The sequence below is a fragment of the Corapipo altera genome, unplaced genomic scaffold, assembly GCF_003945725.1.
Source record: "Corapipo altera isolate COAL_440 unplaced genomic scaffold, ASM394572v1 49, whole genome shotgun sequence".
NCBI classification, from domain to species: domain Eukaryota; kingdom Metazoa; phylum Chordata; class Aves; order Passeriformes; family Pipridae; genus Corapipo; species Corapipo altera.
In genome coordinates this window covers 14,724,254-14,751,240 of record NW_020884879.1, presented here as the reverse complement: position 1 = coordinate 14,751,240, position 26,987 = coordinate 14,724,254, and the positions used below count along the sequence as shown (strand labels likewise).

Here is a 26,987-nt window from a genome sequence, read left to right as displayed (position 1 = left end):
TGCCAGATCTTCCTTATTTTAAAGTTTTCTGTTGGCTGTGGCATGTTATTATCACGTGATGCTGAAACTCAGAATTGAGTAGGTTTGTGGCTAAACTCAATCAATCAGTGTTCAATAATGTGATTAAGAAAGTTTAGCCCTGCACTGCATAGCACAAATTAGGAAAATGAGTACACTTATGAAATTCTATGTAATATATGGTTTTACAAAGGAATTTTAAAAGAAAAATTAATGACTTGAAAAACATTGTGGATTCTCTTTGAGGTCACTTGAACAAATTTCTTTCTCTAGGGAAATCCCAGCTATTTGATTATTGTAGCCACTTTTCTTTGTAAATCAGGGCCTAAATCAGTATATGTTCCAAATAAGATAATCTCATTTCCTCTAAAGATATGTGCACAATTAAACTCCTTGGGCAGTACGTAGAGATAAGTATGTATTCTTAGCAATAAGTTATCTGAGTCCTTGCAGACAGTGTAAATTCTCTCACTGCACTAATACATTCTAAGTCATAGGGGAAAGCCAGATGTATGTACAGGGTTTGTTCTTGAGTACTGTTCTTTGTGCCAGAGTGTAGCTGTGTACAGAACTAATCTGCCCTTTGGAACCACATGGATACCCTCTTGTGGTGTCCCGTGTGTTAAAGATCTTAATTCTGTGGTGAATGAAGCAGTAGTGTGCACAGTGTGTCCCTACTGTGCATTTTAGTATTTTTATGTTTGTGGAGTCAGTGTGAACACTGAAGCCTACAGATTGCCCCATCTGTGTGGAGCTTAAGTGCGTGAAAAAATGCTGAGAAATGTTGATAATGTTGCTGTTATAAGGACCTTGAATTCAGGGAATTCTTCATCTGTGCATTTCACTGTACAAGTTGGAGGAAGAACCTCAATTTGACAGTAGCAAGTCAGAAAAGGATTGTGTTGTGATCACTTACCAGGTTATTTAGATACCTTTTAGGTGAAGAAACAATAGATTTTCCAGTATTTTATAGCAGCGATTGAATGTGCCTTGAAAATATGATGTGTTTTGAAGGGTTTCAAGACAAACTGTGTGCTCAACAAGACTGTAGTGCAAGTGTGCTGTTTGGCACATCAGACAGACTGGGCTGAGCTGCTCCTCAGTCACACAGCCTGCTTCCCAGAAAGTGTTGGACTTGCTATGTACTCGCAGAGCTTACAATCAGCATGTAGGTGGTGAATGCGTTGCAATCCAACTTCCCTGACAGAAAGTGGATGCGTTTCCATCGCTGCCATCCTATCACAAATTCCAAGCAAAAAATGAAGACATATCTGAGGAAAATGGGATATAGGATACCCTACACTATTGTAGCAGGTTCTAGGGTATGTCGAATTAGGACCATCACCCGTATCAGGGCTGTATTTCTTCCTTGTGAGTATGAAAGCAAAAACCTTGATGCTGCCAAAGTGTCCCATCTATTGCAAAATGTGGGGGATAGAAACTTTTTCCTGGTTGTGAGCTAAGAATTCCTCTTTCAGCTCCTGAGCCTAAAGGTTATTCAAAAGATGTGGGTAGACAAGTAGATAACTTCACATTCAGTTTGTGTCTTGGAGCTGTAAGGAGAACCATATGCTCTGATTTATAATATGCAAAATCTATATATTTTGGGATTGAGGCTGCATTCTTCGTCTGTGTAAGAATTTTCTGGCATATTTTAAAAGAAAAGCTTCAGATTCTGGTCAAAGTATCCCTCCCTTAGCCTTTTGACTTACAATAGCTCTGACAGCTAAAATAGTTTGAGTTGTACCTTAGATATATTGTAACTGTAACTGTATTTCTGAATGGGTCAATGAATATGTTTGCAGCAAGTCAAGTCCTAGATATCAGGGAAGTTGGGGTGACATTCAGCTGTATTTACCATTACCCCCTGTTCATAATTGTTAATATAAGCTGCCTTTAAACTCATACTCTCAGTTGACCAAGTAAATAAATAGTTGGCTCTTTTCTGGTTTACTCTTCCAATATACTAGGAACAGAGTCTCAACTCTGTGATGCGAATTGCAATAAGTAACATAGTGATAGCATTTTTAAATATCTGAAATGTAAATAATCAGTACAGTTTTGAGAAGCTGTTCATTCCAAGATATGCTTCTCCAAAGGTGACACCAAAAGCAAGAAGTTTGGCTCTGTCTTGGAAGCAGAGATCTCAAGTGCCTTCATAATATGCAGACCTTTCAGTTAATTTCTCTTCTAGTTTAGATTTGGGTTTGGTTTTTATCCGTGAAACTTTTGTTCTCTGCTCCTTCAGTGACTTCTTTTTTTTTAAGTTTTCTACCAGAAAAAAATAATTTTCCTGATTTCAGAGAGTATATAACATTACTGTCTTTCAGTAAAAAAAATCAGAAAACAGCAAATACATAACTAAGGATTGCTCTTAGCATGACATTTGTTAAACTTTTGTCTTTATAATGTCTGATTACATAAAATTGTGACTAAAATCAGTCTAGTATTCTCTTAAGTATGTTTAGGCACTTGAAAGTCTTTGATCTTATGCTGAACTCCTTAGGTTTCGTAGGGTGCTTTGCTTACTAAGACTAGTATCTGGGATTGTGCTGTGTGCCTGTCTCTCTAAAGAGAATGTAACTGTTGGTAGCAGATTTTGCTTGAGGAATTTATTTACCAGCAAAAGTTCCTAAAAGTCAGCATTGCTGTTTTTCCCCAAACGTGACATAAAGTGCAATTATGCTTACCTCTATGTGGCTAATAGCATAAAAATCTCTTTATAAATTCTGTGCTAAAAGGAACAACCAATATTATAAACAAGAGTAGTTACCTATTTGGATATTTGCACGATGCTATTGGAGAAGAGAAGCGAGCCTATCAGCAATGTTCTAGAAAAAACATGTTGGTGGATTTGGTAGGCCACAACTGGCTGTGAGGAGCTGAACTCTTAGAAGTGCCGAACAGCGATGTAATGCTGCGTAGGATGGTGATGTAATGCCATGTAGCAGTTCTCACTTTGAGCTCAAATGCTGTTACGGCAGTAACTGCTGCTCAGGAGAGAAGTGAGAAGAAACCTGTCCTGCTAAGCATACTTGGCTGAATTAGTAAGCCCATAGTGTTGATAGATCTGGTGAGGAACTGAGAGGGGATAAAATAGTCTCTGTTCCAAACAACAGCACCTGTACTGAAGTGATTTCAGGGAAAACTAATGACTCTTTTAGGGAAGAGTAGCTTTCTTATTAATGGACTTGCTGCTGTGTTTTTATGCTGTGCCTGACCAGTACCCTTCTTCCAATAATCTAATACTGAAGTGTGATTCTTTTTGTCAGAATTTTACCTTTCTAATGGAGGTCCTACACTTTAAATTTGCTTAAGTGACTGTTTGTTATGTTTTTCACTGTCTTGTAGAGAAAATCTTTTTGTGATGAGGTAGTACCTCTCCTTTCAAAATCCCAAATGAACTCTTAGCAGCTTAGACTTCTTGTTAGGTTAAATTGTCCTTCAGGGTCTGTCGTCTTTCCCAGTTCTTCTGGTTTTGAGTGTTCAAAATATAAAGCAAATGTTTCATCTGGCCAAAACTCCAGAGGTACATAACTAACAGTTCAAATTCCTAATTTGAATGTATCAAGCATAAGTTGTATTTCTTCCTTTCCTTCTTTTTTTTTTTTCCTCTTTATTTCCTGTACCTCTAAGGTGCTGCTTTCAGAATTATGTCAGAATTTTGGCATCAAAGTTAGTGACTGTGTTTGTAATCGATTTTTTTTTTTCTCCCTCTTCCTGGAATATTTGTTAGGTTTTCTTCAAAGAAATTTTCCTGTATATCTTGGAAACTTCTACTAGCTCATTTGATCATAAGTGGATGGTTATACAAACACTGACAAGGATATGTGCAGGTATTAAGGATCATTTGATTCTAGTTTTTACATTTTTATCTTGAAGAACAAAACTGTACTTGCCTTTCATTGAGTTACCTAGTTTTTGTTCCAAGTTTGACAATATCACTTTATTTATAGATGCCCAGAGTGTAGTGGACATCTACGTGAACTATGATTGTGATTTAAATGCAGCAAATATATTCGAAAGGCTGGTTAATGACTTATCAAAGATTGCTCAAGGAAGGGGTAGCCAAGAACTTGGCATGTCCAATGTTCAGGTAAAAATTTCACTAAACTTTATAAAGCTTCATGTTTCTTGGCATGATAGGTTGAAACTAAACTGCGTTCCACTAATAATTGTTTATGAAATCTTTTCTAGGAATTAAGTTTGAGAAAAAAAGGATTGGAATGCTTAGTGTCAATCTTGAAGTGCATGGTCGAGTGGAGTAAGGATCAATATGTAAATCCCAATTCTCAGACAACACTTGGTAAGACACGATATGTTTCTTCTGGCTTTAATGAAGGGGTGCTGCAAGAGTTTTGTGTGTTCTATCCATATCTTGCTAATGTTAGTGTACAGGTTAGTAAGGTCTCTTGCATGAAAGAGAGAGAATAAATTTTTTTCTGAATAGAAATATTTGTAAGTTTGGTGTAATTTGAACAAGTTGTCTAAGTTGTCTTTTCCTAATTGTATGAATTTGTAGAACACTACTACACTGAAAATTACTAAATCCTGTTATTTTCTGTATTTCTAATTTTAAAAGGATCTCAGAACTAGCTTTGAAGCTCCCTTAATTGCATCTAATTTCATATTGATTAAATTACTACTGGAGCAAGCAGGATGGAGAGCATTTTTTTACTTAATAGTAAAAAAATTATTTATTTATTATTTACCTATTATAGCTATAGAACTTTGAATGTTGTAAGCAATGAAGTAACTAAATCATTAATCTTGTTTTAGTCCTGTTTCCATCTGACCTGAGGTGAGAAGTACTAAGGTTATGCCAGAATTTTCAGATTAGGTGCTTAAAGTTGGTAGGTGAAGTAATGAACTTTTTAGGATGGTTAGCGTGGCTGTCCTTGAGAACTGAGAGCACCAGCTCCTTGATGTGTCTACATTCTTTTAAACACTGTGCTTCAGAAATTCAGAATATTGTGGTTTTCTTCAGGTAAAAAGTAATATTGGACTTGAAAATAAAAGATATGAGTTGTACTTAGGTTTCTAAGGTGTCAAGTTTTTTTCCAGGTGCCTACAAATTATAGTTAAGGCTTAAATATCAGTATGTGATGAACTAAAAGAATTCTCCTTGATATTTTGTAATAATTTTTTATTTTTTTTTCCAATTAAAATAAAAGCAGAATATTTATATAAAAATAAATACATCATTGAGGGTAACTCAACTAACTTTTTAAAGCCTTGAGAAAGGATTTTAAGAATAAGCTGTGATTTTAGGTTTTTTTCCTGTATGTATTTTGGATATATGTAACCCTTTCCAATTTCTAGGCCAAGAAAAACCCACAGAACAGGACAGCAGTGAAACCAAACACCCTGAGACAATTAACAGATATGGAAGCTTAAATTCCTTGGATTCTACTGCTTCATCAGGAATTGGCAGTTACAGCACACAGATGTCTGGCACTGACAACCCAGAGCAGTTTGAGGTCCTAAAGCAACAAAAGGAAATAATAGAACAAGGAATTGACTTGTGAGTGCCCTTTTATCACCCCGGGAGGGTGGATTCTTTTGGAGCTATGAAGATTCCTGGGTTTTTCTTCCTTCTCCTCATAGATACTCATCTTGTGTTAGGAAAATACTCTGGATGTAACAGCACTTCCTCTGGTGAAAGAGTGCTGAATGGTGTCCGCTTTGGAGCCTGTCAACAGTGTTTTGTGTTAACCTAGTTCCTCACAGCTAGAAGATGAGTACTCTGAATGTTTGTTCTTTTTTTCTCCAGACCTGCTTGTCTAAAAATAAGGGGTTTATATTTGGATAAAAAGAACATTGAACTCGTGATCAGTTGAATATGACCCCTTTTAATGTACACATTACTGATGAAAGTGCCTGTATACTTAAGCTGATGCTTCCTTCTGATTAATTAACTTGTCATAATTATAACTGCAGGATAGCGTAATTTCTCAGTGCAGTCTGACATGAATCTTCTGTGTGATTTCAGCTTTTTCACCTTAACCTCCTTGGTGAGGTCAGTTTATGCAAAAATAAAAGTTTTCTGTCATATAGTTCTGGGACCCTGAACAAACATGCCTTATTCCTTTAAGGTGTTGATTTCTTTCAGTTATCTGGTTCCTTGTCTTGTACATTTTCATTCTTACAGGCAACTCATGGATTTCTTGGTTGTTTCATACAGATAGAAATAAAAAGCAACAGGGTATAATTGTTCTTTCCAAGCCAACACTTTGCTGTCTCTGCAGAATATTTTTTAATTCACGAGTGCCAGAGTAAATGATAGTGTTTAGCTCTCTTTACTTGGAGCTGCCTGGATGACATGCTGGCAGTTATGTTGGAAAGAGGAAGAGGAGGCTGTTTACAGGGTAACAACAACAAAAACAAACAAAAACCCCATAATCCAGTAATTATAGAAAGCAACAGCTCATTCCCATCTAATGCATACTTTGATAAAGGAAAAATATTTAATACATAGATTTTTCAGGACCTTATCTGAAATTATTAAATCTTTTTACTTAAGCTTGTACAGCTTTGTGCATGGGTAAAAGGGTTAACTCTTATTCCATCCTGATCTTGATTGTACAGGTTCAATAAGAAACCAAAGAGGGGGATTCAGTACCTGCAAGAACAAGGAATGCTTGGCACTACCCCAGAAGATATTGCTCAGTTCTTGCATCAAGAGGAAAGATTAGATTCAGTAAGAAAACTGTCTTCCTGATAATTGTTTTTGCTGATGCAGATGTGTTTATACTAATTGCAAATCACTTGTTAGTGTATTGAAGTGTGTAACGTTATTGTACAGTGAGGAAATGGAAACTTCTCTCTCTTCTAAAATTCGTAAGCTTAAGGAATTTGGTTTGTAGAATGCGTTAGAGCTGCACCCTGTGCTATATGCATCCTGCAGTTCAGCAAAGTGTAAAGGAAAACATTGACCTACTTGAACTGACTCAAAACTTGTACTTAGTTACTAGTATAACTAGAAGAACCTTGTAAATTGTATGTACTTTAGTCCAGTAAGTAACTGGTGGAAGTATCTGTCCTTCAGAGAGGGCTAAACAATAATGTTGTGCAACAACATTAAAAGCTCTTTTTCTGTTTCCCAAAAGAAAGTTATTTAATGTTCTTTGATTTTATTTACACCTAGAAGCTGTTTCTGAACTTGGAAGGGTCCTACAGTATCTGTCTGAGGATTGGAATATCTCATGAAAAACAGCTTTCTGAAACAGCAGCCTGCACCACTGTGCTTAGTAGCCACACCTGTTTTGGTGCCCATGCTTGCAACTGTGGCAAAAGTCACAAATTTCAGTATTAAAACTTAAAATCTCACATCAAAACAAGTTTTTTAACCTCAGTTTACATATACACATACAGGCATCTTTATCTGACTGCTTGTTGTTTTTCACTGTACTGTGTTGCATTGAGAGTGAAATTGGATGAATTTGAGTACCAGCTATTTATATTTGAGCATCCCTTGCATCTGTTTGAGATCTGCAACCTAAGGGATAAAGTTTAGTTTAGTAATTTTTTCATTCCTGTAGTAAGTGTCCTAACTACAAAAATCGTTATAGTAGAGAACAATCATTGGTAATATTAACTTTGTATTGTGCATGTGGAGTTCATCTAATGGAAAAATGGCATATAAGTAAAGCCAGAGAAGGAAGAACGTAGGCAGATATGCATGAGGATGTAAAAGCATTATGATGGGATATATGGCCAAAATACTTGGCTTTAGAGAGGAGAAGCAAGAGTACGTCTTAGTTAATTGCATACAGGCCTCTGGTTTTGTGAGACTTTTGACTCTGTTTTCAGTTTTGTGTTTTTCCTAGTGTAAATGCACTAGTTTACCTTTTCTGTTCTTATTTTAGACTCAGGTTGGGGAGTTCCTGGGAGACAATGATAAATTTAACAAAGAAGTCATGTATGCCTATGTAGACCAGCACGACTTTTCAGGAAAGGATTTTGTTTCAGCTCTGCGCATGTTTCTAGAAGGATTTCGCCTTCCAGGAGAAGCTCAAAAAATTGATCGCCTAATGGAGAAATTTGCTGCTAGATATTTAGAATGTAACCAAGGGTAAGATGTACTTTGTCTTCAGAACCTTGGAAAGCTGAATAATTAGTAAAAAATCCTAATAAATTAAATTTGCTGTTCTTTTTCTCCTTTTTGCCTTCAGGCAAACTCTTTTTGCTAGTGCAGATACTGCATATGTTTTAGCTTACTCAATTATCATGTTGACAACAGATCTTCACAGTCCACAGGTATGTTGCTGAAATAAGTATCTGTGTAATCCATAGATATGTAACTTTCAAGCTTTGTGACAATGTAGTTTTAAAAACTTGAGGTCCAATTTAACACCAATATGTGTGTAAGAAGTAAGCTAGGTTATGTTTAACAGTTTTATGTTTCATGGGCATTGAGATTTTTAAGTTGTTTTGGTTAGGCCTTTCTGTAAGGTAGATTTCTTTTAGATAGATAGTTTGGTCTGTATGCCAAGATAAAACATTCTTTTTCTTTCTTTCTTCCTTTCTTTCTTTCTTTTTCTTTTTTTTTTTTTTTGGTAATGTGTATTATAATTGATCTGTGGATCCTACTGCATGAGTGTTGGAATGTCCTCATGTCCTTGTATTATTTTGTAGATATGACAGTCCTTGCATATGTTGGATACTTAAAAATGTCTTCTGAATCAGTAGGTTTGTCCTTGATGGCAACTTGTCATCTGCTGACCAGTTTTGTAGGCAGCATTGTAACTGCAATGAGCTTGCCTCATTTGTTGATATTTATAGCTATTTTCTGGATTTCAGGTTAAGAATAAAATGACAAAAGAACAGTATATTAAAATGAATAGAGGTATCAATGACAGTAAAGATCTCCCTGAAGAATATTTGTCTGCTATCTATAATGAAATAGCTGGAAAGAAGATTTCAATGAAGGAAACAAAAGAATTAACAATACCCACCAAATCTAGTAAACAAAGTAAGTAGTTGTAATATTAGCTTTCTTTAGAGTTTTGGCTCTTCAGTTTCATTAAGTTCTTATTTTTAAAATGAGAGTTCAATGAAGCAAACACCACTCAACTCAAAATGAGTTAATTTCATATCCTTTTCCATTTCACATCAATGCATGATGATGCCTGATGCTTGATGGTGTTAAATGCACCTGCTTATTTTCACTTCCCTTTGTGTCTGAATTCCTGACCATTGGTGCACTCACTGAGGAGAGAAGGTAGGTTTTGCTGTTGAACAGCAACACAAGGAAATTTAAGCTTGTGAAATAAGTGTCACCCATAAGCACAGTGCAGAACACTGAGTGGGTCTTTTATTTCTATAGTAACCATTGTGATTTCCTGCAATAACCAGTCTGTCATCTTCAAAAATTTTGCAATATTTGGTTTGTAGGGCACTAATTTATGCACTTTTAAAATGAATTATCTTTTCCTCTCTCAAATACCAGAAAAACTTTTTGTGTTTTGCACAGCATGAAAATTCAGGTGTTATTCATTCTAGCTTTTCTACAGAGAACATTAAAGAGACTTGACTTTTTCCCAACATATTTGTATACTTTCAAGTCCTATGTTAGCCTTATAAGCAGAGTGCTTGTAGGAAACTTGCATCTGGCTAAAAGAATCCATCTTGTTTTCAGTATTCATTCAATTAACGCAATGTTTTATTGTAATTTTTAAAAAGCTTATTATTATATGCTTCTTGGGTTTCACTGGCTTGATGAGATGGAGATTCCATTATGGAAATGAAAAGGTGATTAATGTAGTTCTCCTTCAGAAAAAGGCTGTCCAGTTGTTTTTATTCTTATTTTGTGTGCTGATAGATTACTATGAAAGATTTCTTCACTTTGAATTTAGTTTTGGGGATGTGATATTTATACTGTCAGTTGAGGTGATGGAGAAGAACTTTTTTGTCCAAATCTTAAAATTCTATAAAAGTTTAAAAGTAGGTTACATTTCACACATTAGTTTGCCTTAAGTTAAATTTTATCTGTATTGTAAAAGAAATATCTTGCTGGTGTGGTAACTTCAAAATGTGAAGTTAATACAAAAATTGCATCTGAGTATTGCAGTTAATGAAAAATGTGAAATTATTATATTCCTAAAGACACACTACTAAAGATGTACAAATGAGAGGAAAAAATGTGTTTACAGGTGTTGCTAGTGAAAAGCAGAGAAGACTCCTTTATAACTTGGAAATGGAACAAATGGCTAAAACAGCTAAAGCTCTGATGGAGGCAGTGAGCCACGTTCAGGCCCCTTTTACTAGTGCAACACACCTGGAGCATGTGAGACCCATGTTTAAGGTGAGATATATATTTAATATGGAGAATATCACAGTTTCTTAATAAAAAATACTGACTGATAGGATTTATTGAAAATACTAAAGATTTGTATCTGCTGTCTTTTGATCATTTTGTAAGTTATTTAAATTGCTTCAGGAAATAAAAGATTTTGAGCCTTCTAATCTATTTTAATTAACCCTGGAATTTAAGAAGTTTCAGGGCTGATGGAATTAGCATCTTGATACAGTGGAGGAGTTAAAGGGAAAAACCTATGAAGAATAGTTAAAAATTTAAAATGTTAGCATTTTTATTTCAGGTGTAGAGGTGTAGTCAAAAACCAGATTTATAAAAGTGAGAAATTACTAATTTCAGTTCATTGATTTGGCTCCCTCTTACTGCTCTAGGGGAGGTTACTTAATTGTATTTTGGGGGAGCAGTTATCAGAACAAACTTTTATCTGATGTTGTTTGTGGCAGATTATTATTTTAGACAAGCTAAGACTCTAGTTTAGGAGGAGGTAGCTGGACCTGTATTAAACTATTATTTGAAACACCTGTCTTTGCTCTTGTGTAGGTAAATATCTGTCTGCATCCCAAATGCCTTTTCCATACCAATGATTCAGATTAATAGATACAGTCATTCAGTAGTGTATGATGCCTCAGTGTGATCTTGGATGTGGTCTCTGGCATAACCAACTCATAGCAGTTATCTGTCACTGAAATAAACTGTTGTGCCCTTTACCACATGCTCATATTTGCAGCCCTTTGTGCAAGTCGTGGTCCTCGCATGACCCCTTTGTGAACTGCTGCAGGGAGGTGAAGTTGCAGACCTCTGCTGTTACAATAAACTAATGTAACATCCCTGGAGGGATGTGTTGTGAGGTCAGGTGGAGCTCCAGGTCCATGCTCAAGAATCATAGAAGCATTTAGCTTGAAAAAGACCTTTAAGAACTTTGTTTCCAGTTGTTAACCCAGCACTGCCAAGTCCACTACTAAACCGTGTCCCCAAGTGCCACATCTACACATCTTTTAAATACCTCCGGGGCTGGTGACTACACCACTTCCATAGGCAGACTGTTCCAACATTTTTCAACTCTTTCTGTGAAGAAATTTTTCCAGATATCCAATCTAAACCTCCTCTGGTGCAACTTGAAGTCATTTCCTCTTGTCCTATCACATGTTACTTGGGAGAAGAGACCAACTCCTTCACCAGCTTTATTGCCCTTCTGTGGACATGCTCCAACACCTCAATGTCTTTCTTGTCATGAAGGGTCCAAAACTGAATGCGGTGTCTGAGGTGCAGCCTCACCAGTGCCGGGTCCAGGGGGATGATCACTGCCCTGGTCCTGCTGGCCATACTATTTCTGATACAGGCCAGGATGCCATTGGCCTTCTTGGCCACCTGGGCACACTGAGGATCTAGCTGTGGGATTGCTGTCCATGAGGCAAACTTCTGAGTTCTTTGTCACCTTATTAATAAAAGTAGTATAACACTCTGTTTGTACAGAGGAACACTAATGTAGCCCTTTTAAAAGGTCTGCTTTCAGGGTGTCACTTGGTAGAGGTATACTGTACATCCCCTCTGTTGACTTCTTTAAGACTGAAATGAAATCACCTGTGTGCAGGCATCTGTAAAATTTGTAGTCTGTTTTTTCTTAAAATACCAGCCCTAGTGCTTCCTAGCCTTTAGTATCTGAAAAGTACATTTGCAAAGACCATTTTCAAAGGAGCAAAATATGAAGCATCAGGGTAAATTAACACCCTTAACATCTTTTGTGAAGGTGCTAAGAATTAGAAGTGAGGATGTTCATGAACTAATTAAAGTACTGAGGACAGTGTAATGTGTCTAACAGAGAGCTGTCTTCTCAAAAAAGTGAGAACTGTGAAATTTAAATACTAAGTTTCACACCTTTAGACTTTTTTAAATTTTTATTTCAGCAAAAATTTATAAATTTTATAAATTTCTGGGTATCTCACCTATTGATGTCCATGTAAAATTGATCATTATAACTGTATTTACAGATAGATTTGCTAAATGATGAAAACAGAGCAAAAATTTACTTCATGCATCCACCTTAGCAGCCCAAAGCTGATTGGCTGGTTAATTTCATCCTTATTGACAAAACAGGGTGTCAATTTATGTGTATTAAAAATAACAGCATAAATCTAGTTATAAAGCATATATACAGATCATTAGATGGTTCTTAAGAAAGTATTTCAGTTTTGTGATTTTTAAGATTAGTTTTGGTTTCAGCAGGAATGAAAAATTAGGAAGGCAGTGAGAAGAAACATACATTTCTGAACATAAAATCATAGAATAGCTTGGGTGGGAAGGGACCTTTAAAGGTCATACAATAGGGAATTAAATCCTGGATCTAGGAATTCATCTGATGCCTTCAATACTGTCCCACAGATACCCTTTGGTATATGCAAGTGTTAAATGCTTTTCTGAGGTAGTGCATTTGGAATTGCTGACTTAAATTAAACCAGAGCTCTCTGGTGCATCATTTTACTATGAAATTAAGTGTGAAATCTGTACTCCCTGCTGTGCCCATTGAGTCTGTATTTCATCTGGGGTGACTTCAGGTAAAATGATTTTGAAAATTGTTCTGGGTACCATGGGGTTTCCTCTCCATAAGGACATGTAGTTATGGCAGGTATCCTCTGCATCTTCTGATTCTCTGCATCTTCTGATTGGTTTTTCTGCCAGTGGGAGAGGGAGCCTTGACCACAAAGACAGGACCATGTAGACTCTCATGCAATAACTTCAGTTGAGTGTGTTATACCCCCAGTCCCACCTAAGGCAAGAGAGATGGAAAACATCAACAGTAGCTTGGATACAAGAACATGGAGGGATAAGGGCAAGAAACTTAAGAGCAGATTCATGTCCTGTATTTCTTATTGTTGTCTTACCGTAATTTTAGTGGAATTAATACAGTTTGTCCTATTTTCACTGCCTTCTTTTCTTTCCTTCTGCTGTTATCAGGATAAGCTAGTTTTATTTAAGTACTTTTCATCATAAAGGAATCTGCCATGTGCTGTATTGGTTTTTGCAATAACTATCAACTCTTATCTCTCTTTCTCAGTGTGCAAAGATAAAGGTTATTCTGGGAATACCTAAGTTCCAGTAGACATCTAACTGACATAGCTTTAGGGTTTGGGTTTTCCTACAATCTGAGGATGGTTGAGTGTGCTGATTGCTGAGGGAGAGGACGAGTGCTTCTGAGGGGGGTGCCAGTCTGTGTTACTCCTGTCCCATTCTCACGTCTCGTCTGACCACACTTTATACTATTCGATGTCTCATGCCTATCTATTCTATTTCCTTTTTGGCAAAAGGCAACTTCAGGATAATGATGTGAGTTAAGGATGGAATTTACACTTTAGCAAGATGTCAAAACTATAACATTCCCTTCAAGTACTAACTTAAAATGCTAACATAAAAACTTATTTTGCATACGTTCCAGTTGGCATGGACACCTTTTCTAGCTGCGTTCAGTGTGGGTCTGCAGGACTGTGATGACACCGAAGTTGCCTCTCTTTGTTTAGAGGGTATACGATGTGCGATCCGGATTGCTTGCATTTTCAACATTCAGGTAAAAAAATTTAAGATTGAGACAATACTTTGATTTATGTACCTGCAAAATGTTAGTGGGATTCTAAAAGTCCTTGTTGCTGAAGTTATTGCACTTAAATACCTAGAGGCTGCCTCCTTCTGCCATTACTACTTCATCTGATATTTGACTGGAAGTGTAAATAAAGTTACCTTTCTTTTTCCTGGTGTTTTGTGGTAAGTTCTTCCATGCGTATATACTGAATTTTTGTTTCCATATCAGTTGACTACTTTTAAGTCAAAGTACTTTCTTTTTGACTTTCTTTCTAGTTACAAACTGTTAAGCTTTGTTGTGGTGCTTCCAAAAATGAGTCTTTCTGTTGTGTTTCACAAGTAAAATAGTATCTCTGTGAACTCTATTTGAGGTATTGTTCTCAACTTCAGAGAGATTATACTAATACAAGACTTCTATAATTGGATGCCATTTTAACAGTTATGGCACTGGAAATGTCATTCCTGATGTGATGCATGACTGTATCTTGCATTATAAGCACAATGCCAAGAATTCCAGACTCTCTGGCTCCAGAGGGCAATTCTGATTAAATTTGGGCTTTTTTTGGCTTTATTTTTTTCCGTTTAAAAATCCTTGGTAGTGAAGGTACAATTATGTTATTGTAGATAATTAGTTAATAAATGAAATAGTGGTCTGCTGTAAGTCCATCATAGGGGTAGCTGAAGAGAGGGGCAAGCAAAATTCATGTTTGACATTGCATTATTTCATGTGTACACTGAAAACATATGTAAATAAAAAAACCCCAACAAAGAACCCTGTAAGATTAACTTTAAGTTAAAAACGTTAGTGAATGCTTTCCTTCCTTCTCCTCTTGCACTTGTATTTGGCAAATTAGATAACTTTTTATTGCCAATGGGAAAAGTCCCATTGGGACCTCTTATACAGCTGCTTAGAAAAGCCCATTTGAGATCATGTAAGGTTTCCTTCCTCTGTCTCTCCACTTAATTTCTGCATCATCACCACCTGCCCCCAGACTGAACAGACTTAAAAATTTGATTAACAAAGCCTTCCCTGGAGCCTACAGCTGGTCTGTGTAATTCACATTCCTGTTATTTTTGTTTCTAAGCTGCAAAAGTGAAACTGGTACAAATATCAGTTTCAGCAGCTGCAGAGTTTAGCTCCCAGTCCTGCAGTGGTCTGCCTTGCGTGGCGAGGGCAAGGACGTGCTTGCTTACACTCAGAAGATCCCCATGCTCCAGTCATACCCTTCAACTGGCTTGGGACAAACTTGCTTGAACTGGAGGTGTTGCAAAACCAAGTTTTTAAATTTCAGAAAATGAGAAGTGTTGCTTTTGAATTTCCTGTGTAAAGGATATTCCTTCTTTGTTTCCTATGGGAATTCTGCTTTGTTGATATCATTAAAAACAGTACTGGCTTGTTGACAATTTCAGTATGTTATAGAACTGTTCCATTGCACAAGGCAGTGATTAGATGGCATCTTGTCTTACTTCAGAGGCCAAGTAGCTCTGGTGGTTTGTAGCAGACTGGCAAATCTGTACTTAAGCTGATTTAAGGATCTTTTTTGTTGGAATCAAGTTTTTCCTCCAGTGCTGGCAACCTTTCTATTTCATTGAATAAACATACAGAAATTAAGATTGGTGTCTAGTAAGAGTTAACATTAGTTTACACATCTTGAGAGATGTTGATGCTTTTAGTTTTAAGAAAGTTTTCAAAGTACACAATTTAGTTTAAGCTATGCATGTTCACCTCTAAAACCTGAATTATAGATTCTGGTTTTAATTATGTATGCTTCTTTATCTTAGACTGTCACAGAGTCAGACTTTTGTCTTTAAGCATCTGAACCAAGATATGCATCAAAAGGATGTACTTAATCTGCTTACATCATCTGGTTTTAATTTTTGGGTGATGGACACATTGTTTAGTTGTTTTTCTCCTACTTTGATGGCTTAGAAAAAGGGGCAGAGGGGGAATATCTGTATGAATAGGTAGGACTGAAAACATTTTCCAGAAGATACACATTTTCTAGACTCTAAACCTTCATTACTGAGTATGCTTTCTTTGAAACTTCCATTTTTCTGTGCTTAGACATCATTTGCTGTGCCTTTGCCAGCCTACCCTGCAGTAGTAGTTGGATTTGAACATGGCAGACACGTTGTGTGGCTCTGTGATAATCCATCCCTTCTATCGTTGCCCACTGTTATGGTGTTCATGTTTTCTCTGTGAAATAAGCATTCTTCCTGGGATATTTTTTTTTAATATTTTGTATTTGGTTGGTTTATATTCTCAGTTATTTTTTTAACTTGAAAACAGCCCTAAATATCCAAGCAGTTAAATGTATTTTGTAATTGTCATTTGTTTATCTGGTGTACATTTCATTTATACACAACAGGAGAGTACAATGCACATGTGAGCTCAGCTGTAATCCCCTTTTCACTGTTTTAGTTGGTTCATATGAGATCTGAAGAGTTTTCTTTGTTGTTTATAGTACAATATAAAAATTGGGTAACTACATGCAGAACCTTTTTTCTTTTGTGAGATAGATTTCATCTGTCTAGATTATGGTCACTTGCTGTCTACCTGCCTGTGACGCTTGCCTCAGAAGATTCTGAGGTGCTCCAAACAATGTGGATTAAGTCAAATACATTTTGAGCAGTTCTGTGGAATTGGCAAAATGTGCCTTTTAGATACATTATGTAGACTCTGTTGACAAAAAAAATCCTTCAACTATAGTGTGTCTGCTCGGGCAGCATTTTCAGAGTAGGTCTGAGTATTGTACAAGAATATTAAAAGCTTAGCTAAGTAACCACATTTATTTTGAAACAGCATCCTATTTTCCAAAAAAGCCCCCCAAAAAGACCAAACCAGAAACCTAACAACAACCTATGTGTTCTGTGCTTACTGTACAAGAACATAAGATATTTTCACTATGCTTTGGAAATTCAGTTCTAGGAAGAGAAATGTAAATGGAATAGTTGATGAAACCACACAGACTGTACTAAGATGAAGAAACAGAAAAAATACTTACGAGAATTTTGGGGTTTTCCCTCCCATTTCCAGCTTGAGAGAGATGCCTACGTTCAAGCCTTAGCAAGATTTACGTTACTTACAGTGAGTTCTGGTATTACTGAAATGAAGCAGAAGAATATTGACACCATTAAAACTCTCATCACGGTGGCTCATACAGATGGAAACTATTTAGGAAATTCCTGGCATGAGGTAAAAGTCATTTGTATTTAAATTGTAAGACAGCGTGTTTACTGATTTTTGACCACAGTGGTGTACTTGTTTGTGCATAAATACAGTGGTTTTTAGATAAGTACCTAGTATATACTTTTGTGCATATATTATGCAGCCAATTAAAGTAGCAAAACATCTCTAAATTAATATTCATTTTAGACAAGAACAGAAATAACTTTTCTGACCTTGAATGTTGAGAATTTTTTTCTTTTGAAGATTTTTATTTATCTATTTTTTACTATTTAAAACTGCTTTTTGTTGATAAACAACTTCGTTATTCTCTGGAATAGATTCTGAAATGCATCAGTCAGCTTGAACTGGCACAGTTAATAGGAACTGGAGTAAAACCTCGCTACATCTCAGGGACAGTGCGTGGCAGGGAAGGTTCTTTTACTGGAACAAAAGATCAGACACCGGATGAATTTGTGGGGCTAGGACTGGGTAAGTAATGCAGATATGAAGTATTTCATTTAACTGGCTTTGTTCACAGCTATTCAGGTTTGTCCTTTGTGTTCATTCTTGTTGACTGTGAGGTTCAGGCAGAAGACCATAAAATAGTCCTCATAAAACTCCTAGGCTTTTAATAGATTTGTTCCAATTTCTGGAATATTTGGTTTGCTCTGTTAAATATTATTACCAGGGTGGGAGAGTAGAAAATGTAAGAAAATTTTATGTTACTAATTTTTATTAAAATACAGCTGACCAAGTTAGAACGGATCACAGATGGTATGACCAGATTTAATAATATTGCAACATTGATGCACCAAGTATTTTACCAAACAAGCAAGTTAGTATGTGTAGGTTAAGCATCTGTTGTGAAGCTTTGTGAGAAATATGTAGAACTCAAACCAAGTGGGAGATTAATTTAGCTTAAATTCTGAGATGCCATTTCTTTCCTCTCTTGGTTACTTTGGTACTGAGTAAGTGCCTTTTTTAGGTTGACCTGAGCACCAAAATGTACTCCATAAATGAGATGCTTATTATCCTACTAAAATATATAGCGGTCTTACCTTAATTTATCTTCAAAACAGTGGGGGTTTTCTTGTGGGGTTGTTGTTTGTTTGTTTTTTAAAAAGGGAACACAGTTACAGATATATACAGGTGTAGCGTATTAGGAAACTCTAGAAGCATCAAAGTGTATATGTATAAATGTATTTGACTGCTGAAAAGTTTGTTTGTGTGATGCTCGGTATCTCCTGCCTTTCTAAACTTCACCCAAAGCCAAGAAAAAAGCCTTGTCTTCCCTCAATTTTTTGTGTACCTTTTTTTTAGTAGTAATGATTATTTTCCTGTTTTCCCCGATCTTAGCTCCCAGATTAGTCCTAATCATCCAGCTTTGTTTTCTCCTCAGACAGTTTTTCTTCTGCAGTCAGTCTTTTTCTTTCCCTTCTACTTTCCTTTGGCCAGCCTCCATGTACTCACCTTGCCAAGAGCTGATCAAGGGAGAACTTATGCCTGGAAATTAATGAGTCTGCCAGCATCTCATATACTGAGCTTCTTCTGCCCTTCTAATATCTATCCTCCAGTTTAGTGTTCCCCAATGACCTATCCAACTTCACTGTTTCCAGATGCTGGCACTTTCTCTACATTGAAGTGATTGGCTTCTAAAGCTTTTAAGTCCTAATTGCTCAAGAATGTAAACTGTAGTCAGGTGTCTCTAAATCATATTTGCTATCATTGGTGTAAATCCAGCTCATAAAGACTTTTTACTGCCATCAACTACATTTTTAAGGAAAATAGTTTATGCCCAAGTGCATGAAGTGTTTCTCTCTGAATCGAATTTCTGGAATGCTTATTACAGTGCACATATGGAAACTTAACCATTTTTTCCTTTTTTTTAATAATATTACTTCAATCTTTTAGGAAAATACCTAGCTTATAGGAATTTGGTTTTCTTGCACTTCGGGGCTGTTAGAACATTTTTTCAACTGTTTTGGTTTTTTCCACTCCTTTCTGTAAATTGTGTTTTGCAGATAGTTTAATTTTCTATGATCACTCCAAAGTATCCTTTGGAACTACAGATTGCAAACAACCTTTCTATAAACCTAAATTCCTTGGAAGAACATATAGTGCATAGGTCCATATATACAGACACATTTTACAGGAAAATAATTAGAGTTTAATTAGAGTCAGTGAAGTTTCAGTCTGGTGACACAGAATCTCCATCTTTCAAGCCTGCTTGCAAACTCAAACATGGATAAACAGCAATATTCACTCCAAAAAGCAACAGAACCAACCCCAAAAGCTCCTTTGCTCGTTCACTTCCTCAACAAGGATTCAGGTGTGGCTCTTCATGCATTTCTCTGTCATCATCTCTTGCATTATCCTCCTGCGGTGGCCCTTTTTTTGTTTTACTTGGACATTTAAAGCATCACAAGCATGTGGGTTGGAAAAGTAAAAGAATAAGCATCTATTCCTTTACCTCTTTGGTAGGAATGTGGTCTTACTTTTAGTTGTAATTGTCAAATTCAGGTTTCTTCTATTCCAGTTTCTTCTGTTGATAAAGTTGGAAGTCAAAACCTGCTGCAGTGAGTAGGTCGCAGCCAAAGTGTATCTCTTAGGTGACCAGAAATCCTCTTTGGACAAGGGGAATCTGAGGAATCGGTTTTTTGTAAAGCAGAGTTATGTAGATGACTCTTTAGTTTTCATTCAAAGAGATTCATAACTGTTAAAATAAAAGTCTACTATCTCCTTAGGTTTTCCAGCACTGATGGTAAATACTGTAATAGCAAGGAATTCTCACGTGGAACTGGCTTGGTTACTGTTACCTGGCTTCTTGGAGATAGCCCTTCAAATTCACCAGCTGCTCATTTGATATGTTTCTTAGCTGACTCATTACCAAGCCTCAAGCTAATTGATATTGGCAGCTTGTGTGCTTACAAGAGAAGCCTTGATCAAATCCAACAGTATTATAAGTTCCTGAAATACTTGTGTATGTATGTATGTACCAAATGTTTGGTCCATAAATGCCTTAGAAAAATACTTCAGATGGATCAGGTTATATAGATTTGTCTGACAGTCATCTCCAGCCACCTTCAAGTGTGGGTGGAGCACAGTGAGACTCAGAAGCAGACTTTTGGGAGGCAATCTGAAATAGGAGAACTTCTTGTCTCTGCAAAGCTCTGAGAACAGAACTGCTGGCTTTCTTTAGGTCTTCTGTTCTCCCTTATCTTTCTGATAGGATGCCTAAGGGGAAAAAAACTAAATGCAGGGGTTGTGGAATTAGCCAGAATGGTGCAAGATTCCTCTCTTTTTGTGATGACAATTTGAGGCAAGTTTAGAGATTACCAGAAATTTCAGAATTTTGCTCACTATTAACAGTTTCTTAATATGAGATTTCCCAGATGTAGGTTACAGTTTCTAGCCTCCAAAATAAATAACTGCTATTTTTATTTACAGATTTTTCTCACTGTTGTGATAATTTTGCTGTACTTGAGATGTAGCTTAAAGATGGAGTTTTGGTGGAAGCTCTTCTCCATGAATAATCTAAAATAAAACCTATCAAGATGGATTTACTTGATGCTAGTAAAGTGTGAAAAGTTTCTCCGTGTGGTATTCTCTATCATTTGTTGTATATTTTCAGTAGCAAAATTACCTAAGGTTCATTGAAAGATGGAGAAAAAAAGATGCTTTTCATAGTTTTTAATTTTTTTCACTTTTTTCTGTTCATGCAGTTGCTCCAAACATGGATAATTTTCTCAGATTAATATAGTTTGTACATTGATAGAGAATCCAGTTAATTAGGGCTTAGACCAACATGCAACTGTCCGCTGAGATGCCCAGATCATTCAAGGGAAATTAATAATATCCTTCACTTTTTTGTGAATTAAAAATATATTTAATTATACTGGTATTGGCACAACTTCTCTTCCTTTTTCTTCCCAGCTCTTTCTGTGTTGTCACTTACCTGTTTTTCAATTTTTGTTCACTGTAGTTGGTGGAAACGTGGATTGGAAGCAGATAGCAAGTATTCAGGAATCCATTGGAGAAACTAGCTCCCAAAGTGTTGTCGTTGCTGTAGACAGGTACTGTATTGTATTGAATTTGTTGTTGTGACCTCAAGCTTTTTAAGCAGTATTTGAATCATCTATGCTAAGAATGGGACATTATTAATTTATTTGAAAAAACTCAATACTACTATATTAAAGTTCTTTTTGGTTTTGGATGGGGACTTTCCCTTTTTTTATGGATCATAGGTATTTTTGCAAACAGGAGCACAGCAAAGATTAGACAAGAAACCTTTTTACTTAAAAAAATTTCTGCAGTAGATTTGCAGCATGGAGACTGCTGTAGTGTCTGGTGAATCTTGATTTACTGTATATAGTAACAGACAGCAAATCTCATTTTGCCTTAGTACAGAGGGCATTATTGACAGACCCTTTCTCTCCTAAATATAATTACTGACTCCCTACTTTCCTCTAGTTTATGTAGATGTTGTCTGAAATGACCAAAATTATTATTCCAGTCTTCCTTTCTATGAATCACATTTATTTTACTGGATTTGGCCGGGCATAATACATATCGTGAACATTCCTTGTTTATCTCATGAAGTACTGATGAGACTGGAGTGTTAATGGTCCCTGCTGGCTCAGCATATAAGAAATCAGAACACATCATTTTCTTAATGGTTGTCAAAATTGATGAAGAGGTATCATTTTGAAGGCTTACAAACATTTCTATGATTAAATGTAGGCAGCAAGATCGGTATCAGTTCATTGAAGGTTGCCTTGCAGTAAAATCACAGTCAGTGAAGTGGAAGCTTAATGTCAAACGTAATAGCTCTTTAGGTTTGCAGTGTCTCTCCCTGCTTCATAATGGGAAGTGTTTCAGGTATCTGCTTGTCATGGCAGATGGGAATTGTGCACTCTGGAGAAGCTTGGCTTCTATATTTGGGGAGGGATAATAAAAACTACTGACAGTATTCATTGGTATTTCTCCACAATTACTAACTCCTTTTTAATAAATAAAAGTAATCCAAGGATGTCTATATATTGGGGAGGGGAACCAACAGAAAACCAAAACCAAACTTGGAATACATGTTTAATAGCTGCTTTTTTTTTTTTTTTTTTTTTAAGAAATTGTAACAATGTCTTTAACTGCATTTTGCAGAATATTTACGGGATCTACGAGGTTGGATGGAAATGCTATTGGTAGGTTTTATCTCTTCCCCACCCCACCCACCCCTGTAAACTAAACCTTGGAAAAATACTGCATTAAAATCTGTGGTTGTTTAACAGTGGATTTTGTTCGCTGGCTTTGTGCTGTATCTATGGATGAGCTGCTGTCTGCTACCCACCCTCGAATGTTTAGTCTGCAGAAGATAGTGGAGATTTCTTACTACAACATGGGACGGATAAGGTTACAGTGGTCTAGGATCTGGGAAGTTATTGGTGATCATTTTAATAAGGTATCCCTGTTAACGATTCTACTGCATACTCCAGTTATTGATACAAATTAATTTTATTTTGAGATTTGTTGGAAAAGCACATGCTTATCTGAGTTATCCTGGTTTTATTGTCCTTCTGTGTAAGTACCTTAAACCAACAAAAATTGTAAAGCTGAAAAGGCGACAGAGGTACATGATATAATAAATGTGTAAAAACACAAGTATGCATTGTTATTTATCATGACATGGCTGCCATTAGTTTTGTGTTAAAAGTTTTGTGGGTGTTTTATGAAGCTTGGGATAAGATGATGTTTTCTATTCAAGTCTAAATGGATTGTTTATCAGGTGAATGGTAGATATGCATTTTTAATACAGCTGTTGAAGTCTTTCTAGACAGCTTGCTAATTTTTAGAAAGTTTTAAATGCCAGGTTAATTAATGTAGAAAACAGCTGGAACTGGTTAGGGATTATTGAATTCCATTAACAATGTGGTTTATGGAACTGGCTGCTGTGTAATTTTGTTAATTTTTCAGCACTGTTTAGTTCTCCATTATCAACTGTGTAGGCAGCTCATGCTGAATCCGTAAGAATTCTGGTGCAAACTTACCATGCATTTCTATTCTACCTTCTCAGGTTGGCTGCAATCCCAATGAAGATGTAGCTATTTTTGCAGTAGATTCATTAAGGCAATTGTCAATGAAGTTCTTGGAAAAAGGAGAACTTGCTAATTTCCGATTCCAGAAGGACTTCCTAAGACCATTTGAACATATCATGAAGAGAAATAGGTAATAACATACAATTAACTGAATTGCCTGGGATTGCAAGCATCAACTTTTGCAATTAATTTTTCAAATTACTTTTGTAAAATCAATAGTTAAAAAATTATACTATTCTAATTGATTATGTAATGTAGTTTAAAAAAATATTATTTATTATCTTAATTTAGGTCTCCTACTATTCGAGACATGGTTGTACGGTGTATTGCACAGATGGTAAATTCCCAGGCTGCTAACATTCGTTCTGGCTGGAAGAACATTTTTTCAGTATTTCATCTGGCAGCCTCAGATCAGGATGAAAGTATAGTGGAACTGGCATTCCAGACTACAGGGCACATTGTCAGTGAGTATGAACGATATTCAGACGTCATGGAAGTGTGTGTCACTCCCGAGCCTGAAAAGCTTTGTTTGTCTGTTGACTCCACAGTCTGCATAGTAAAGCCTGCTTCATGTTGTAGAACCAATCCACACTTTTCAACCAGTCCTCTGGGAAAATACTTACCAAAGTCATTCAATAAGATTATAGTTATCTGTCTGTCTTTATGCCTTTAAAAAAAATATATGTTTGTAGCATTCTGTAGTAAAACAAGTCAGACCTTAGATAATTTTACATAGTCTGTAGATTTTCATTTAAGTGAAGAATGTTACGTTTTTCCCCCCAGGAAAAAAAGAAGTGTAGTCATTTTAGTATTATGTTGTTTGCTTGTCTTTTTCCATGTTTCTGAATTGTGTTTGAGCATGACCCTGTTTAAGAGAAAGTGCTGAGCTATGTGGCACTATGAGGATTTTAATTTTTTTTTCCTTCCCACTCTAATCTAGATCACAGGCTTTAAGGACCATAAGGGATCTCTTCATTCTGTCTCAACCTCTGCAAGTTCCTAAAACTTTTTCAGCTTTGATGAAGCATTTTTTTATCCTGAAAAGTATCTATTTCAAAACAAGGCAACATGTTGCAGAGGGGGAAGTCCATTAGTAGATGTTAGCTCCATGCTTCATGTAGCCCTCTTAAGGTCTGGTCACACAGACCGGTGTTAAACACTAAGCCTATCACTCTGGTCTTGCTTAACTGTTAAATTGCCCTTCTTTAGTCTAGATGCTATCTTATTTTAAACACTTATTTACTGTCAAAATGGAATGCCCTCTAGGTGATTTTTTTTTTTTCTTGTTAGACCATTCTTCTGGGGTTTTTTCTTTAGTTTTTCTTACTACTCAAGCATTTGACAGCACCAATTGATGAACTGGTCTCTCATGGCTTCTGTTACAGTCAGTTCATATTAGAATTAATAGATTTTAAAGCATGACACTTTTTTTTTTCCTCTGTTCACACTTTTCTCTCAGCAATCGTGTTTGAAAAACACTTCCCAGCAACCATAGATTCTTTCCAGGATGCAGTAAAGTGCTTGTCTGAATTTGCCTGCAATGCAGCGTTTCCAGATACCAGTATGGAAGCGATCCGCCTCATCCGCCACTGTGCGAAATATGTATCTGACAGACCTCAGGTATATTCTGTATTAGCTAAATTGTAAGTGCTTTAATCAATAGTGCTTTTATAAAGAAAAAATACTTGCGCTAAACTTCTTGGCTTCCCTGCAAGTTTCATGGATTAATGAGAGATATACTTTATTCAGAAACAATAGGAGTATAAAATGCCATGGGCTTTGAAAGTATTGGCAATTTCTTTTTCTTCTTTCATTCCCCTTTGCCCATCCCTATGCACCCAGTTCAACTGGTGACTGGCATTCCTGAGAGCTGCTGGAAATCAATGCATCTCAGGATCTCTCTCTACTGAGAAATGTTGTGAAGAATGGATAATGGCATAAGCAAAAATGCTTGATATCCTTAAAATATTATGATAGATCCCCACTTTCAATGCTGTCTCTATGAAAATGACAGCAAGAGACTCACACTGAATTACAAGCAAAAACTGATAATCGAATGTATAATCTTGTTTATAAGTTTATTCTTCATAATATACTAAGCAGTACTTTGAAAAACACTTTGTCTTCTCAGTAGTATTTTGATTGCCAGCTCACCTGAAGTGTCAGGATGTGATACTAGTACAGCAGAGATTGTTATTTACAGTCCAGATTGTGTTTTATTTTGGACAATCTAACTCCTATGACTCTCTATAACCCTTTGTTTTCTTCTAAAGGCATTCAAGGAATACACAAGTGATGATATGAATGTAGCTCCTGAAGACAGAGTGTGGGTGCGAGGGTGGTTCCCAATTCTCTTCGAGTTGTCCTGTATCATCAATAGATGCAAATTAGATGTAAGAACCAGGTAACAATCAGTATTTGTAATTCAAATTTTAAAAGGCTTAGTTTACACTTTTAAAATAGAAACAACTCTTCTACTAAATGTAACCATCATAAAATGATTTATATATTTAAATTTGGGTGATATCACTTTGGAAACACTAGACACCTTTTAAATGGATGCTCGAATGCAGACATTTATTCCGTGTTCTTTACATACGACATTTTTATTTTCTGTTATAATCAATAACGAAGTTAAGTAGCTGTGACTGTGTTGTGTGTCTTGCCCATCATACTTAGTTTGGGGATTTTAAGACTGGGTTTATACTAGATTCATTCGCTGGTTGAAGATTGCAGAAACAGTTGAAAAATCAAAGCTGTACTCTGATCTCATATAAAACCTGCTTATTTTCCTTGAATATGGCTCTTCCCTTCTAAAGTATATTCAGTTGCAGTTCAGATGCGAAATATGAGAGGTTGTATACAAATAACTCTGAGTTTGCACATCTACATGTGAGCTGTGCATATGAACTCCCTTTATAGCTGCTGAAGGTTAATACTTGTTCCTTCCTGGAAATATTTGTTTGTTTGTTCTTGTGGTCCCTGGTAACAAAGTTGTTTTCCTACTTCAGTTTTAAATTACCACAATTCTCTGGCTGTTGCCTGTAACTATAAAGTGATTTTTTTTACAAGGTGATTTTCTACTTAATTTTTGGGTACTAGTGTACCTGATCCACATCAGATCCAGGTATATTGTTCCCAGCAGTATTGTTGAGTTTGTTATTGTTGCTGCAGTTGGACATATTTGGTCTCACACGTGTTGTGTTTCTGTAACTCTTAGTATATGTTTTTCTTTCTTCATTTCAGGGGCTTAACAGTAATGTTTGAAATAATGAAGACATACGGCCATACTTATGAAAAACACTGGTGGCAAGATTTGTTTCGAATTGTCTTCAGGATATTTGACAACATGAAACTGCCAGAACAGCAGACTGAGGTGAAAAAAGTGGGAAAATATAGTTTACATGAGAACTATATTTACAACAGAAAACCTGTAATATAGATTTATCAAGTAACGTAAGGCAAACCTCAAAACTCGAGTGGTTGACCTATATGATTTTAGTAGCCTTTTTTTGTTTTAATGGCATTCTGTTGGCAGGTGTTGTCACTTTTTTCATTTTTTTAATGTGTGAAAGGCCTAGTACTTTACACTACAAACAACAGAGGAATAGCATAAAATTAAATACTTGTAGTGTTATAAGAACTGTAGCTTTTACACATGATGTGTGGAATCTGAAACACACAACATGCTCAATGAAGTGAGACTTGTAATCAGCAGTGAAGTCACAATTAGAAGAAATAAGTTCTACTAGTTCAAAAATTTTTGATACCTAAGGAAAAAAAAACCAAAACAGAAGAAAAAAACCCCCATAACCAACCCAAA

At 36.1% G+C, this 26,987-nt stretch overlaps 1 protein-coding gene across 3 annotated transcripts in view; it reads left to right on the top strand.

The window, feature by feature from the left end:
- Nucleotides 1-26,987, top strand: part of ARFGEF1 (ADP ribosylation factor guanine nucleotide exchange factor 1) — an 89,844-nt gene that overhangs the window by 48,360 nt on the left and 14,497 nt on the right. For all 3 annotated transcript variants that reach the window (XM_027638788.1, XM_027638787.1, XM_027638786.1), the window contains 20 exons: nt 3,755-3,854; nt 3,975-4,114; nt 4,216-4,324; nt 5,341-5,542; nt 6,607-6,718; nt 7,887-8,092; nt 8,193-8,277; nt 8,821-8,992; nt 10,173-10,324; nt 13,767-13,895; nt 16,944-17,102; nt 17,414-17,564; nt 21,058-21,148; nt 22,233-22,273; nt 22,361-22,530; nt 23,143-23,294; nt 23,456-23,628; nt 24,624-24,784; nt 25,438-25,568; nt 26,411-26,540. In XM_027638788.1, the coding sequence (XP_027494589.1) occupies nt 3,755-3,854; nt 3,975-4,114; nt 4,216-4,324; nt 5,341-5,542; nt 6,607-6,718; nt 7,887-8,092; nt 8,193-8,277; nt 8,821-8,992; nt 10,173-10,324; nt 13,767-13,895; nt 16,944-17,102; nt 17,414-17,564; nt 21,058-21,148; nt 22,233-22,273; nt 22,361-22,530; nt 23,143-23,294; nt 23,456-23,628; nt 24,624-24,784; nt 25,438-25,568; nt 26,411-26,540 (2,766 nt within the window). The remainder of the gene's footprint in view (nt 1-3,754; nt 3,855-3,974; nt 4,115-4,215; nt 4,325-5,340; nt 5,543-6,606; nt 6,719-7,886; nt 8,093-8,192; nt 8,278-8,820; nt 8,993-10,172; nt 10,325-13,766; nt 13,896-16,943; nt 17,103-17,413; nt 17,565-21,057; nt 21,149-22,232; nt 22,274-22,360; nt 22,531-23,142; nt 23,295-23,455; nt 23,629-24,623; nt 24,785-25,437; nt 25,569-26,410; nt 26,541-26,987) is intronic.